The sequence below is a fragment of the Notothenia rossii genome (genome assembly GCF_949606895.1).
Source record: "Notothenia rossii genome assembly, chromosome: 1".
NCBI lineage: Eukaryota > Metazoa > Chordata > Actinopteri > Perciformes > Nototheniidae > Notothenia > Notothenia rossii.
Genome location: NC_136912.1, coordinates 93,644,185 through 93,660,629, shown reverse-complemented (window position 1 = coordinate 93,660,629; position 16,445 = coordinate 93,644,185). Strand labels below are relative to the sequence as shown.

Here is a 16,445-nt window from a genome sequence, read left to right as displayed (position 1 = left end):
TGCAACTGTTTGTTTTTTGAATGGTTGAATATTGAGCACAGAGACTTTAACGCACTTCTGATAAAATGTAATATTCCTCTTCTCCGACATTATGCTCCCTTGCACTGTGTGTTGGCTGTTGAAATGGAGACTCATATGCATCTGCTTGCTGCTTCTAACATGTTTATCACCAAATTTGTGCACGCTGCGATTACACTGCTCTGTCTGCTCTCTGCGGCGCACCATTCCCTTCAAACGGCTGATAAAATGACGGCTTTGCAGAATGGGTGGAGAAATGCTTTTGATGTTTAAAACCTCTGCCTAACGTTTCCTTTTTTCAGGGTAGATTTAAAATGTTACATATACAATCCACCCATACAGATTGTCCTCATTCCTCTCCATTCAAAACATGTTGGTCCCCTGAATCAACTTTATCTAAATCTCAGCAGAAAGCTCAGGATAAGGCTTGTTTTTCAAAATAAAAGTCCTAGAATGTATGTAAATCCAACAAGGATTCTAAGAATAAGCTAGTTTTTCAAAATAAAAGCCCAGAAAGTATAAAAATCTTAACAGAAATCTGAAAGCCTGGTTTTTCAAAATAAAAGCCCCAGAATGTATGTAAATCCAAAAAGGATTCTAAGAAATAAGCCAGTTTTTCAAAATAAAAGCAGAGAAAGTATAAACATCTTAACAGAAAGCTCAGGATTTGTCTTGTTTCTCCAAATATAAGCCCTTCAAAGCATCTTAATCCTTACACAGAGCTCATGATTAGGCTTGTTTTTCAAAATAAAAGCCCCAGAATGTATTTCAATCCAAAAAGGATTCTAAGAATAAACTAGTTTTTCAAAATAAAAGCACAGAAAGTATAAACATCTTAACAGAAAGCTCAGGATTTGTCTTGTCTCTCCAAATATAAGCCCTTCAAAGCATAGTAGTACTTACACAGAGCTCATGATTAAGCTTGTTTTTCAAAAATAAAAGAATGTATTTCAATCCAAAAAGGATTCTAAGAATAAACTAGTTTTTCAAAATAAAAGCTCCAAAGGTATAAACATCTTTAAAGGAACTCATGATTAGGCTTGTTTTTCAAAATAAAAGCCCCAAAAAGCAATAATACAGCCACTGCTTTCAAGACTTACTTAGCGCTTGCTATATTAGCACTGGGATGTGCACCAAGTAGCAGTTACAGACTGAACATTTCCCGGCGGGGAATTTATATTAGCTCCAGAGGTGTAACTGTCTGCCACTGTCTGCTCTATTTCAAAAAGTATAGACACGCCCCACTAGCTTTGGCACAAATACATCACACAGCTAAAACCTCGATACATTAAAACAACCTAATGCTTCTACGCAATTTATCCCACTCAGATTAAGCAAATAGAAAAAACCATTAATCAACTGCAATCCTTTCTGCCGTCACTACACTAAAACAAACGGTGGCTGAACTCGATATTTCCAAACGATCACTCCCAAAATATCCCAATATTCCCCATCAGCTGTCAGTTTGTAGAGATAATATACCCTGTCCTCTTCTCTCCCCTGACCCCCCTGCTCCTCCGAATCTTCTTTCTCCCTTTCAAGCTGACAGTTCACTCTCATTTAGACCTCCATTATGCATTCCTGCTCAAGTTTACAAGACACATTGACAACAGAACATGTACAGAGTCTCTCCGCCCCCACCTCTGTCTCCCTCTTTCTTTGAAGTATTGGAAGTGTCTTCCCCATTACTCAGCCCTTGCCTTTACTTCCCATCTGATCCCTCACTCCCTCTCCTCATCTCTCTGAAGGAGTAAATGAAGGCAGAGGTCATCCCTCCTCTCCTGCTAAATTGGCTGTGTGTAGCCTCGGTATATCGCTGCAGGCATTAAGCCCCGTGCTCTGAAGCCAGCGCACAGGCTTCCTGCTCATTTGTGGCGTTGCTGTCTCTTCAACCACAGGCTTGTTTACCCACAGAGAGCAACAGGGAAACCCTCATTATAAAACTCTACCAAGGTCATCGCAGATGCCACAACAATATACCAGCTGCAACACATCGGTTAGATCCAATGAAATGAATAAACAAGCTTGAAAACAACTGAAGAAATACGATTTTTACACCCTTTTCTATTTGAGCTAGCTATTTCGAGGCCGCATAATATAGAAAGAATAACTCATTAGGATTATATCGATAATTGAGTTGTAATTTGAGATATTAAATTGAATCATCATTTTTAACACATAGCTCACATTACTCAATTTATTTAAAACAATGAAGGTGTTATATTTGTGAGAGGATCCATACCAAACAAGATATTTTCTATGTGTATTTATTTGTTATTGTAGGTGAGGTTTCTCTTCTAAGAATTATATTCTGTCAATATTGCATTGAAATACAGTTTGAGTTAATTGTGCAGCCTTAATAAAGACATTTTATTCAAACACTTTTGGGTCTCCCTTTAAAGATACGTCACTTATTAGAATCAGAATCCCATCCTTATCCCACAGCGGGGAAATCTACAGCAAAAAGAAGCAGTGCAAACATGTCACAAATAAGAGTATAATAGTAGACTAACATTTAAACTAGAGTGAAGAGGCAAGCACAAAATATACTCATCCATCAAGTACACATCCATGGTAACAAATGATCAAATACTGCATGGACATATAAACTTAGTTATTAACATTAATAGATTGTAAAAAGACACCAAAAAACACAAATCCTGAGTCTCATATTAATCTCGACTGGAGGACGGACTGTTAGGGTTTAGATCAGGGGTGTCAAACTCAATTTCATCGCGGGCCACATTAGCATTATGGTTGCACTCAAAAGGCCGGTGGTAACTATATAAATATACATATAAAAATATATAATATATATAAAATAATGTATTATATGACATTATTGCTTCTGAATTGGATTGTTATCGTATTGGGTAATAACTTAGTAATTAACTACGTCTGAAAGCAGAAGTCCAGGGCAAATAATTGCAAATCCCTTCGGTGTGCATGTCACAAAACGAGATGCATTGTGGGACATGTAGTTTATGGGCAACCTGCTTCTGTAAAGTGGCATGTAACCGAATAATAAACGTATTATATTCTTTGCAAACTCTTGCGGGCCACATCAAATGAAGTCGCGGGCCGGATTTGGCCCCCGAGCCTTGAGTTTGACACCCCTGGTTTAGATTGATTCAAGGCGTTTATGGTTCATGTGTAGCTAAAGTGTAGTAGCTGAGGTCACAGGCTCCTCCAACAGTGCAACACAATAACACAGATACAGTAAGAGTAGTCTATATACAAGTTATTGGAATATGATATATTAGATAAATAGTTTTTTTCCTCTAGCCACCATTTTCCCCCAACACCCCCCTCCTTCCTCTGCTCCCCAAATCCCAGTGCAAAAGACACCAAACAAGCACAAATCCTGACTCTTGTATTAAACTCGACTGTTCGGGTTTAGCTGTATTAGGGCTGCTCGATTATGGCAAAAATCATAATCTCGATTATTTGGGTCAATAATTGATATCACGATTATTCTTTCTTTCTTTATTCTTTATTTCGAACAGATTAAAAAATAACAAATATAAAAATAACAAATGTGAAAAACGGAATACCACATTGTTAAAATACAGTATCCATCCACATTCACGGTAATATCTGTACATTCAATAACAAAAACAAAAAAAATCTTTATATTAATAATAATAATAAATCATATGTGTCCGAAAGGGAGTAGGAGGAATGCTTATTAATTCCCACCCCTTACTTTATCAATGATTGTCCTTTAAAATCACTATGCAAGTTATTCCTACATACATTTACATTCATACATATTAAAAACGATTATCCATTTACTTTGAAAACATCCATTTATTGAAAAATGAAATGTGAACATTATGTTTTTAACAGTTGATTACCCTGAACTTTAATTATAACTCAACTGAAAAACCAATAAAAAAAATAGTTTGAAAATAAAAAAAAATTATGTGTTCATAATCGTTGCAAGCCAAAATCGTAATTGCGATTAAAATACAATTAATTAATTAGCCCTAAGCTGTATTATAAAATACATATAAACGTATTGAGGTAGCAGCAATGACCACATGAATAGATGACTGGTGGAATAACTGTTAACGTTTAGCTGTGTTCCTCTACAGTGAGTCACCATTTCTCCCCATCACTCCAACACCCCCCCCCTCCTTCTTCTGCTCCCCAAATCCCAGTGCACCCCTAACGTTGTAAAGTGAGTGTGTGATGCTGACGGTGCCCCCCTCCCTCCCCCCCCCCCCTTCTGTGCTCCTAGGGGTCGACAGAGACACAGTGGCGTCAGGCAGAGCTCCCACAGCTCCAGGGCTGGGCAGAGAAGGGATTGCTGACGCAGCCAAAGATGGTAAGGAGACCATTTCTCATGAAGTCATGTGACCTGATATCGTCCTGTGTTTACATACATACTCTGTGATGCTGCTGACGGAGAGAGTGGAGGTGCAGTAGAGATTGATGGACTGTTGTAAGGGTGGAGGAAGCTCTTTGTAAACACTGCTATATTTGACTATATTTTTTTAATTAAAATAGTTCTCTATCTGTGTTTTTGAATTTGTGTTTGACTTTTATGTATGCACCACGACATCAAGTTAAATTCCTCGTACATGTCACCGACCTGGTGATAAACTGATTCTGAGAGATGGGGGTAAAGCAATATTCAGATGCTGACGTCTTCATCCATTGTGCACACAGGGAAGCCAATAAAAAAAAAATGCTTATGTTTCAATTTATGCGCACATATTGATGTTTTAGCTTTTAGCCTGTTGCAAATCAATTGTGCTTTGAACGTTTCATTAACACATGCAAATCTGAACCTGTGGGCTATTTGGATCGACCTTTGCTTCCTTGTTGAAGATCACTGAAATAACTTACTTTGATTCCTCCCGCATTAGAGCCTATTAAAAATATCATAAGTCATTGTCAGAATCACAATCCCTAATTGATCAAAGATTAAAACGTTTTTTCTGTAACATTTGCTAAATTTTTTAACAAAATAAATGAAAATAAGAAAAATTAAATACTAACTAACGAAAGAAGTTCAAGTAAAATGTCAAAACAGTCAAATTACAAGTTGATGAATCAATTAGCAAAAAATTAAGGCTATTAAAAACATGAAACGGCATTTTCCAAGGTATTACATTTTGTAGCTTGTTTTCAATAAGTATCTAAATGGTCCAAAGAGGTTGTATTCTACAGTCTGCCTGAATGTAATCATTGCGTAGGTGTGTAGTGTGATTCTGTGTAGTTTATTTATGGCATCCCGTTGGATTTGACGTCATCTGAACAGGACATCGCACGCTCACTGCTTGATAGCACGCGGAGGTCCGTTTACGCCAGTTGTTAAACAACATCGTTATGGGGAAATGCAAGTCTGCGTCCAAATGGTTGGAAGATAAGGAGGAAGGACAATCAATACTGTATATAGTCAATGTGAGGTCAAGTGTGTCGCCAAGGTAACCGGTTAGAACTCCAAGTGGAGATGAGGTCTTAAAATGTATGGAAAGGGTCTTAAAAAAGGTTTTAAAAGAAATTACATTTGACTTCAGGACTCCTGCATATACCCTGCTACAATATATAGCATACTATATACTGTGAGGAATACATATTAATAAGATGTTAATGCAAAATGAATGGGCTGCTGATTGTTAAGTAAGTCCCTACTATTCATTTTGTAACTGTAGCATTATTTAAGTTAGGCCTTTCATATGGGGATAAAGCTCATTTCTTACTGTCTCCATAAGGGATATATAATATCAATACATTTATATTTTTTAAATACTGTATCTACATGTGTAATGTTCTTAGTCCCTTTAACCTCACGCTTTTTGTGTAATCTAAACTGCCCTTAGTCTTTGCATTCTTATACGGCTAATAATAACAACAGTGTTTGTGAGAATAGTTAAGAGTATCACAACATGTCATATTTCTGTATTTAACAAGATTTATTTTAAAGCCCTACATTTAATGATGTTCCCTCGTATATTTGAAATCAAATATTCTGTACAGATTGTGTTGTATTTCCAATTAAGACATGCAACTGTGTGTCACAAGATATAGGATTCAATCTAAAAAATCATATATAATGTCTCGCCTAGTCAATCCAAATCCAAAGTCATTCTTAAGATGCTTAACTTTAAGTTTTAGGAACATCAGGTATCTTTGGACTTACAATCATAAACCTTTTAAATTCCACCTGACTCTCTCCCTGCACATTCGTATGATACACACCACCTCACACGTGCACCTCTCGTATATCCAGAAGCCTCTCCTACATGTGATGAATTACAACTTGTGAGAACGCGGGCGCTGCATCTCGAGTATGAGATGTGGAGCGAGGGATGAGATGTCCTCAGTCAGCAGGACATGAGCTCCTGTCCACAGCACTAGGCTGCACAGCGGGAGGGGCCACCGTGTTCACAAGCAACATCAAGTGGACTGCTGAGCGGCACAAATGCTGTTGGGCAGGGCCGGGGAGAGAGGGATATAATTGGCCACTGGGACTCGGCAGGTCGCTGTTAATTAGAAGCAGCCATTTTGGTGGAAAAACTCTTCAGAAAACGTCCCATGGAGTTGAAAGTCTCTCCGACAGAATGGAACACAGCGGGGAATGTAAACAGATTTAATAAGGCCCTCTCCAATCAACTCTGTTATGGCTAGATACTATTCTCTGGTACCTCTCTCTGTATGTCTGTCTTCCTCTCTCTCTCTCTCTCTCTCTCTACCTCGGTCGGTCTCTGTGTCTCTGTTGTGGTGGAGTGGTGAGTGAGGAGGAAGGGATACTGTCAAAAGAACAATTTGCATGCAGCTCTCATCTTGAGAGCTTTTAGACATCTCCCTGTCTGTTTGTTTTCTGCTGTGGGCTTGGACCCATTGTTCTCTGTGTGTGTGTGTGTGTGTGTGTGTGTGTGTGTGTGTGTGTGTGTGTGTGTGTGTGTGTGTGTGTGTGTGTGTGTGTGTGTGTGTGTGTGTGTGTGTGTGTGTGTGTGTGTGTGTGTGTGTGTGTGTGTGTGTGTGTGTGTGTGTGTGTGTGTGTGTGTGTGTGTGTGTGTGTGTGTGTGTGTGTGTGTGTGTGTGTGTGTGTGTGTGTGTGTGTGTGTGTGTGTGTGTAGCAGATTAAAGACTGACATTTTTTGCGGCGACTCCTAAACACTTAGGAGATGGAGGGAGAGATGAACAATAGAGAAATATAGCCTTTTTTTAAAGGTCTTCCTAGAACCAGAGATAAATGGATGTTTTGAGCCCCTTCATGCAATTGTTATAACATTGCTATTGGCACAGGTATTTACAGTTAGAGATATATACAGTTTAACTTTTAAGTAATAAAGACAACAGGCTTTTTGAGAAATCTTGATATTTTCATTACAATTAATGACATACTGTTTCCTTTTTGTAATTGGTGCCATTCTTATTCTATTGAACATAGGAAATTGATATTGAGAATAATGATATTGTATTTGTTTGGTAAGAGTTATTTGCATGCCTGTTATTGATTTAGCCTCATCCCTGCTTACTACACGCAGACTAGACACAAGTAAAATGATTAAAGCCAAGAAGAACATGCACTGTAAATGTCTCAAATGGTTTTTGAAAACTATTTTTGGACAATTTTTTTAAATTACGCTTTGAGATTTATTATTAGAACACAGGTCCAGCCTTTTGATCATCCAGAAATAGAGCAAACTACGTGTTCTGTTTCTGCTAAAACCAGCCCTGCTTCCAGCTCTGTGTGCGTGTTCTGAAGAACGGTTAAATATAGACCGAGCGCTGAATGGCTGAACAGAGGGAAGGGAGAGATTTTAGTTAGCACTTTACTGTTTCATTGAATTAGATTAATTATTACTTCAATCTTTATTTGGGTTTCAGAACAGTTGGTCACAGGGAACGTGTAGCATTTTGTATGTTTGTGTTTAAATGGACGGGGCTTTTTCTAGGTATTGGGAGCACAGAATGTATCGACAGTGAAAAGGGACACTGTAGGACAGAATTAGAAAGATAATAAAATGATACACCGAGTTAAAGAGGCCCTAATATGCTTTGGGGCTTTTCCCTCTCCTGTAGTGTGTTATTGTGTGCATGTAAATGGTCTGTAAAGGCTAATTAGATTCCTTTGTTTACTTCTGGAACATAGTAACATCACTATGTAAGACTCACCCTTTTATTGGCTAGCGCTCCAACACATTGATAGGCTAAGGGGCGGGACATCTCTATAGAGAGGAGAAGTCCCTCCCTTTCCGGGGGAGCTCCATGGGACCTTATTTTGGAAAAAGTATGCATTGAAGTCAATGGAGAGAGAAAGGTTGTTTTTCGATCCCGTTTGAATTGTGCCATGAATTACACATATGATGTTTGTCAATTTAAAAGATAATTTTGCAAGTCAAACAAATTCAAATGTGTCGTAAAACTGTGAAGTAACACTTTTTGTGTGTGAAACCGCTCAATGAACTACATCTCCCATCTCGCTCCACACACCCAGACGGCCGTCACGTTGGAACATTTCACTTCTTTCTTTCAGAACGAGGCGGAAAGTATTAAAAGAGGGGAAAATCACTCCAAGTCTGGGCATGTTGAGAGCTGTACATACACACAAGGGGAGTTAGTCGGTTCTGTAAGAGCCAGCATGCGGGACCGGGATTCTGGGATTTGTAGTCTTTCTAGTTGCGTATTTTTCATAGTCTTATATTTCAACAGTTTTACGACAAACTGTGACTTTTTTGACATGGAAATGATTTTTTAAGATTGACAAACATCATATGTGTAATTCGTGGCACATTTCAAACGGGATCAAAAGATAATCTTTCTCTCTCCATTGACTTCAATGCATACTTTTTCCGAAATAAGGTCCCATGGTGCGGAAGTAGATGGGCGTGACTTCGGCTAACCAATCAGAGCAGACTGGGCTCTGGTTTCAGACAGAGGTGCTGCAGCACAGGCAGTATGAGAACAATAAAGAGCTTTAAAGCACGGAGACATGTCACAATACAAATAGGAACCTGAAAATGAGCACAATAGGGCCCCTTTAATAGTTATTTGGTGAACAGTTAGCTGCCCGAGTTAAGCATGAATCATGACAGAATGGCTTTGTCTTATCTTCCCACATTTTATATAAAATTAAAACCCGCTCAACAATCACACAATCCATTAAATTCGATCAAACAAATGTTTCTATGCAAATGTATGAATAATTCCCCCTCACGTTGCTTTTGTTCAAGATTAAGGTTAGTTCAGAATAGGCATTTGTATTAAATATGTATCGGAGTGCTCTGGTGGAAAGTGCACCCTCCCCCCTCCTCCCCCGACTTTTCACTCTCACTCCCCCTTTGCTGTTTCCTCGCACCCAGCTCACAGTTGGTGTTTTTGAACTCTTTGATCCTGAGATGCTCTGCAGAACCTGATAAGAAAGCGCACACGTGTCTCTGTCACAGAATCAGAATCAGCAGTCAGTCATTTGTAGCCCCTCCCACAATCCTCAGCTGCGTTCAGAGGAACATTTAGAGATGCCTCTTACTGTCTTCATAAATATTTAAATGTTTACCCTCTGTGTGTAGTGTCTGTCGTTTCTATCGATGATTAGACGTGTGGCATGTTCTGTGTATGTTTAGTCTGTGATTTCATGTTAGTGTTTAGTTAGATATTAGATTTTGTTTGATCATGTGGTGACAGAACTATTACTCACAAAATTAAGACTGAACACATTGTCATTCCCAAATACTACTTTTTAGCAGTTCAAACTACGTTTTTGTGTTTTTATTGAGTCAGGTACTGAATCACTAATGCAAAATCCTGTAAATCCAATATTGTTATAAAGCATTATTTCTACTAATTTGTAACTCTATTTTGTAACAGAAACATTTAAAAAATATTGTTGGTTGACAAATGTATATAATTTACAATATAGTATAATATTAACCTCAAAATGCATATGTATAAATCAGGGGGTCCGCGAGGTCTTAAAAAGTATTAAAAGTTAATCAATACATTTAGCGAAAATGAAGGCTATTAAAAAGTAGCAGGGCCAAAGAGGTTGTATTCTACAGTCTGCCTGAATGTAATCATTGCGTAGGTGTGTAGTGTGATTCTGTGTACTTTATTGATGGCATCCCGTTGGGTTTGACGTCATCTGAACAGGACATCGCACGCTCACTGCTTGATAGCACGCGGAGGTCCGTTTACGCCGGTTGCTAAGCAACATCGTTATGGGGAAATGCAAGTTAGCGTCCAAATGGTTGGAAGATAAGGAGGAAGGACAATCCATACTGTATATAGTCAATGTGAGGTAAAGTGTGTCGCCAAGGTAACCGGTTAAAACTCCTGTCCCGGGTCTTAAAAGGTTGACTTCAGGATTCCTGCATATACCCTGATAAATATAATCCAGTAATTAAATATATACAATTCTGAAATGAGCCTACAGCATAAAAAATACTTTTACTTTTGAGTATATTTTCATGCTTTTGTACTTTTACTTCAGTAACATTTTGAGTGCTTGTGGCAGAGCACTTTGACAATGTAGTACTTTTACTTTAGTAGTGAAAATACCGCTATGTATTCCAAACTGAGAGAATTATTGTAAAAATCTATTGTTCTATAATAACGCTATTACATTTGAAACCCTGTAAGGTAGAATAAATAAATAATTGTATTGCAATTTAAAAACATGAATGAACTGTATTGTATTCAAACCTTTACAATGTCTGGGACTAGACCTTTAAAAGCCCCTTCCTCACCCAGACTGTTGATCAATGCAACATGAATAAACCTTGCTACATATTCAGTGTGCTTTATTTGCCTTTGCCGTGTCCTACGTAGAAAGATAAGGTGGACTTAACTAATGTGCATTTAAAAAAGAGGAATAGTGTCGGCGATACTAAAAGGTACCATGGGGTCAGATTAACATTTTCCAAAGGGGGGTTCGTTTAGCATGAAACACTTAAAATAACTAAAGTATCAGTTAAACAAGAAAGTAGAAAGAAAGTGAGGTCAAAGAAAACTATTTCTGCCAAGGATTGAGTCAGACCTAAACATTTCAGATGTGTGTATCTCACACTGCACTGTCACTTTAATTCATGTACCTTTGTTATGAGTGTTTTTAAATGTTATAATACATTTCTTAATTTGTTTCCTTTTTGTAAAACACTTTGAATTGCCTTGTGTTGAAAGGTGCTGTATAAACAACCTTGCCTTTCCTTTGCTAATGAGTGCTATCTCTTCCCCTCCCTGTTTCCTCCTCAGATCATCAGTAACATGGAGGCTCCGGTGACAAACGGCCCCAGTGGGGGGGGCAACACGTCCAACGGGCCGACCACCAACAGCCGCGGCTGCCCCTCGCCCATGCAGACCGGCCAATCAAACGACGACAGCAAGACCAACCTCATCGTTAACTACCTGCCTCAGAACATGACCCAGGAGGAGTTTCGCAGCCTGTTCGGCAGCATCGGAGAGATCGAGTCCTGCAAGCTGGTCCGCGACAAGATCACAGGTACACAGCGGAGACACTGCTGCTTGTGTTTGTCTAAATCAGGGGTGTCCAAACTTTTTTCATGAAGGCCGCATACAGAAACATATACGAGGGGCTGGGCCGCTCCGGAGAGGTATATTGCCTCATGAGTTCAGTTAGAAGTTGAAAAATCAATGTAGGTCAATTATTCTTGATACTTGAACATGCTGTAAGCAAAACACAACTCACAGCTCTCCTGAGGGTTTCTTTTATTTCGTTAGCAGCTCATTCCTTAAAACAGAAGCTTCAGATTGATTATAATAAGAGGAAATGTTTCAAGGTTGTGATGAAAATAAGTTATTGGGCTTTTTTCTTATCAACTTATATTTTTTAGAACCTTTTTTCAACTTGAATTGACTGAGTTTATTTGAAAAGTGGTCTTCTTAACTAATGAATACTACTGTGTAATATATTTGAACATATATATTTAAGAAGTACAATATAAGACAAGCAGAAGTTTATTATACTTTGAATTTGCTGAGGGCCGATTCAAAATGTTCGACGGTCTGCATTTGGCCCCCGATCCGTAGTTTGGACACCCCTGATCTAAATATATCTACTCCTCGTGAACGAAAGGAAATAATCTGCTTAGCTTTCACATCAGTTCAGGTGCATCCAATAGGTTTTGAAAAGGTAGAAGACACTTTAAAAGGATTGTTTTTAAGCCCATAGCGAATCATGTGTTTCACAAAACAACATGAAAATCAAAAGGATTTCACTTTGACGCTCACAAGTAGAGAGAAATGAGGAAATATGCTTTTCAAGGCATCCTAAGGACAGAGGAAATGGATCACATTGCTTTCTAGACTACTATTTTAACTGGCCTGACCTGGCACATTAAGGTCTAACAATTCACTCCAACACCCTGCTTCTAAAGTAGAATATCCATCAAATACATGTTTTAGAATCGTTGATATTTCATATGTTACATGAGTCCTATTATGCATTTGTGTTGTGTAGGTTTGTGTGCATGTAAATGGTCTGCAAAGTCTCAAATCCCCTCCAGTTGCTATACTGTATGCATTCATGTAAATGCCCACTCTTTCTGAAACATTTTTAAGCGCTTTTATCTGGAAGCCAAACTTGAATTATTTAGTTATTTTGTCACACTGTCTTGATTATCATATTTGCATTCATAGTCAAATAACGGTAGATATGTAAGAATAATAAAGTAGTTATAGTGATGAAACACGTCGCTTTTGACAAGAGATCAGAAGGTGTGGATACAACACGTCGCTGTGTGATTAATTGAATGTAGAAACACATCCTTAGAGTTAAATATGATATTAAAACTTCACACAAGTGTACACAAACACACAGCCCACGTCTTGTCTTCTACAGTCAAGTAATCCATATCTTCGCCATGTGTGTTCAAACGCTGTGAGTCAGCAAAGCGCCACATGTTCTCCAGAGGTGTTTTTAAATTAAGCAGCACTTCGCGGCGCTAATCATGGCTGTAATCTGGGCGTAGTGGCTGTGTGTGTGTGTGTGTGTGTGTGTGTGTGGGCGGCCATACAGCAGATGGATCGGGGGAGGTGGGGGGGGGGGGGGGGGTGCGGCTCTGTGATAATGCTCCATAATGGCTTTCATTTTAGATCCTACTTACTGACACTCTTCTCCTGATAATCTCATTAAAGAGCACCAGGCTGGCAGGCAGCGTGGATCACCGAGCCTTTCCCCGATAGCAGGCAAGGCAAAACACACACTCACACACACACGCACACACACACACACATGCACGGATAAACACGAAAACATCATCACCAAATTCCTGTGATAGATTAAGCACAACCAAAAGGCCAATAGAGATGATGATTTTAAAGCAGAAATGGCCACTTGCCCAGCCTTCTGTTCTTTGAAGCACTCCTCTCTAGAACCATCTTCCTCTTCCTCAGTAATGGGCCACAAAATGGAGCCTGATACACCGGGATAATGGAGGACACTATGTACAAAAATAACACTTAGATACCACATGCTATGATCATCACCATCAGCAGGTTCTCGCTCCTCTCCTCATGCAGCAGATATTTGGAGGGAGTTTAAAAAACCTGAATGTGGAAAGCAAGAGAAATGTTTGTTCGCTCACTTCTGAGACCATTTAGGGTTCTTCTCTGCTCGGAACTACAAGGGCTCTCTGATGACTTAGCATCAACGCAACAAAAAAAAGTTAAAAATAACTCCTACCCTACCCCCGTCTACTCCGTGGTGTATTCCTGCTCCGCTCTCCCATGGGTGCAATTTTCCCGTGCAAACTTTTAGGCTAACAAAGCACGAGCCCCTCTTCTAGTGGAGGAACGCCAAGAGCCAGGTTAGGAAGCAGAGAGGCATGCTGGGTAAAACGAAGACATTTTTTGGAGGCATTTATACAAGTCTGCAACTATCGATTATTATCATGTAGATTCATCATTTTATTTTTTTCTTGATTAGATTTTTAGCTCTATAAAATATCAGTACATTTTGACAGTTTACTGCTTGTCACCTCTGTCTCCCTCCATCTACACCAGGGTTGTCAAACTCAAGGCCCGGGGGCCAAATCCGGCCACGACTTCATTTTATGTGGCCCCACAAGAGCTTGCAAAAAATATCATATGTCTATTATACGGTGGCATGCTACTTTACAGAAGCACGTTGCCCATAAACTACATGTCCCACAATGCATCTCAAATTTGACTTTTTTCTCAGAATTTGGCTTTTCTTTTTAAATCATTTTGTGACATTCTCACTGTCACTGAAGAGACTTGCAATTATTTGCCCTAGACTTCTGCTTTCAGACGTAGTTACTTATGAAGTTATTACCCTATCCGATAATAATCCAATGCAGAGGCAATAATGTCATATAATACATTTATATACGTATTTTTTATATAGTCTTAAAGTTAGAACCGGCTCTTTGAGTGCAACCATAATGCTGATGTGGCCCGCAATGAAATTGAGTTTGACACCCCTGATCTACACTGTCACTTAAAGGTGGGTAGGTAAGTTTGAGAAACCGGCTCAAGATACACTTGTTGTTATATTCCATGGAATGCTCTTAACATCCCGATAGCAATGAATATCTGAAGTGCTTTGACAAAAAATCCATAAAGAAATGTCATCAATGGAAGCCGTGGCGCTGTAAAAAGCACGACCAATCATCTGAGCCGGCCCGGCTAAAGTAACTGGATGGCCTACCTGCCTGTCAGCCTTCCATCTGTGCACAAACTTATCTCGTGCCCTCATTGGTCATGTGCTCGTTCGTCTGTGTTGGAGGAGGGGCTCTGTAATTATTATTATTATTAAGTATTTTCAAATTATAGCGCACTCGAGCTGGTTTCTCCAAATTACCTACCCCACCTTTAACTAAATGCACTGGTTGCCCAAAACATGATCAATTAGTTAACGTAAAAGTAAACTTAAATGAGTGTTTTCCAAAGTCTAAGATGAGGTCATTAAACGTCTCGTCTTGTCAACAATTTAAATGAATGATAAGTTGGTTATATGATATAGCTAGATACCTGTATAGCTATGTCAAAGAAGAGCAAAGCAACTATAACATATTCCATTTAAGAAGCTACAATCAGACAATTCATATATGTTTTAAAATAAATACTCAAACCAATTTATTGATTTTTAAATAGTTAGCAAAAAATGTTGATAGTTGACTGAAAAATAATTATCTTTTGCAGCTGTTCTGTCTCTAATAAATATTCTGATGTCATAAAGATTCACTTTTGCTTCAATAATTGCATACTTATATCTGAGGCGAGATTGAGGAATGAAAGAGTTTTTTTTTTTTTGTTCAGCTGGAATCTTTAGTATGTCTCGAGGATAGTTAGTTTAGTCTGTGGCGAGACATTATTAATATTGATGAAAATATGAAGGCATTCCTACTGTATTATGCAGTGTGAAGAGTAAGAGACTTAGAGTATAAAACAAAGTTTAAAATGTTAAATAAATTAACTTTCTGAAAACCTTAAATATAGATACTTGGATAAGAGTTTCAATATTTAATCTTGCCTAGTTTTGAAGTATTCTGCCCCCGCGTTCACTGAATCAAACATGCATTTCACATTATATCGTACTATTTGTGATAGCATTACTGTTTTAAACACAGTCAGCTACACCCAGTCAGTATCAGGATCAGATCAGAATACCTGTATTAGTCCCACAGAGGGGACTTTTGCATTGTTAGAGCAGAAAAGAGCCAAAGACAGCTTAATGTTACCTAAGAAGCATGCATAACAAAACATTAAAGATAAACAAAATTAACAACAATTACACAATTTACAAAATACTCATCCTGTAACAGTTATAGCAGCCAGGTATATATTGCACAGTTATTAACGGCATATATATATATTGCACATATTGCACATAATTGGTATTTGCTCAGTATCAGTGTTTGCAACCTGCCAGACCTGTGAGTGTTTTCTGATGAGCTGTGAACACACGAGGGGCGGGACATACAGAGTGACGGACAGGTGAGAGTAGGCGTCTGTCACCCTGACCCACTTAAAGGTCCTCTATTACACTCTTTTTCATCAATATATCACAGGTCTCAGATATATACAGAACATCTCTGATTGGCTGAAACACCAAACAGATCATTGCAGCATTACCCATAATCCCCTCTGTTTCAGCGCTGTTTCCAAAGTACTGATTCTCCATCTGTTACTTTAGATGAAAATAAGGAGCCCCTCCCCACGCCCCTCTGAGAGACATTTGGTTACAAAGAACTCAATGGTGCTCTAGAGGAGATTCAGGTGATAAGGGGGGGGGGGGGGGGGGGGGGTTGCCTTGGTTGCTGATTGGCTAATGGTTACACAAGACAAAACATCGTTATGACATCATGAAGTGGCCAAAATCTGATCAGCTCATTTTCAGACAGGTTTTTATAGAAATGGATCAAAAAGAGAGAGAATCTTTGTTCCTGAAACTTTCAGAGTCTCTTTCCACAGAGGGGACACATGTTGAT

The 16,445-nt window shown here is 38.8% G+C and overlaps 1 protein-coding gene across 4 annotated transcripts in view; it reads left to right on the top strand.

Annotated features, from left to right (window-relative positions):
* Positions 1 to 16,445, top strand: part of elavl4 (ELAV like neuron-specific RNA binding protein 4) — a 106,042-nt gene that overhangs the window by 32,652 nt on the left and 56,945 nt on the right. For 3 of the 4 annotated variants that reach the window (XM_079652558.1, XM_079652557.1, XM_079652559.1), the window contains 2 exons: positions 4,262 to 4,348; positions 11,227 to 11,473. In XM_079652558.1, coding sequence (XP_079508684.1) covers positions 4,262 to 4,348; positions 11,227 to 11,473 — 334 coding nt within the window. Of the gene's footprint in view, positions 1 to 4,261; positions 4,349 to 11,226; positions 11,474 to 13,128; positions 13,180 to 16,445 lie in introns of all 4 variants that reach the window. The other variant, XM_079652556.1, reaches the window with a different exon arrangement.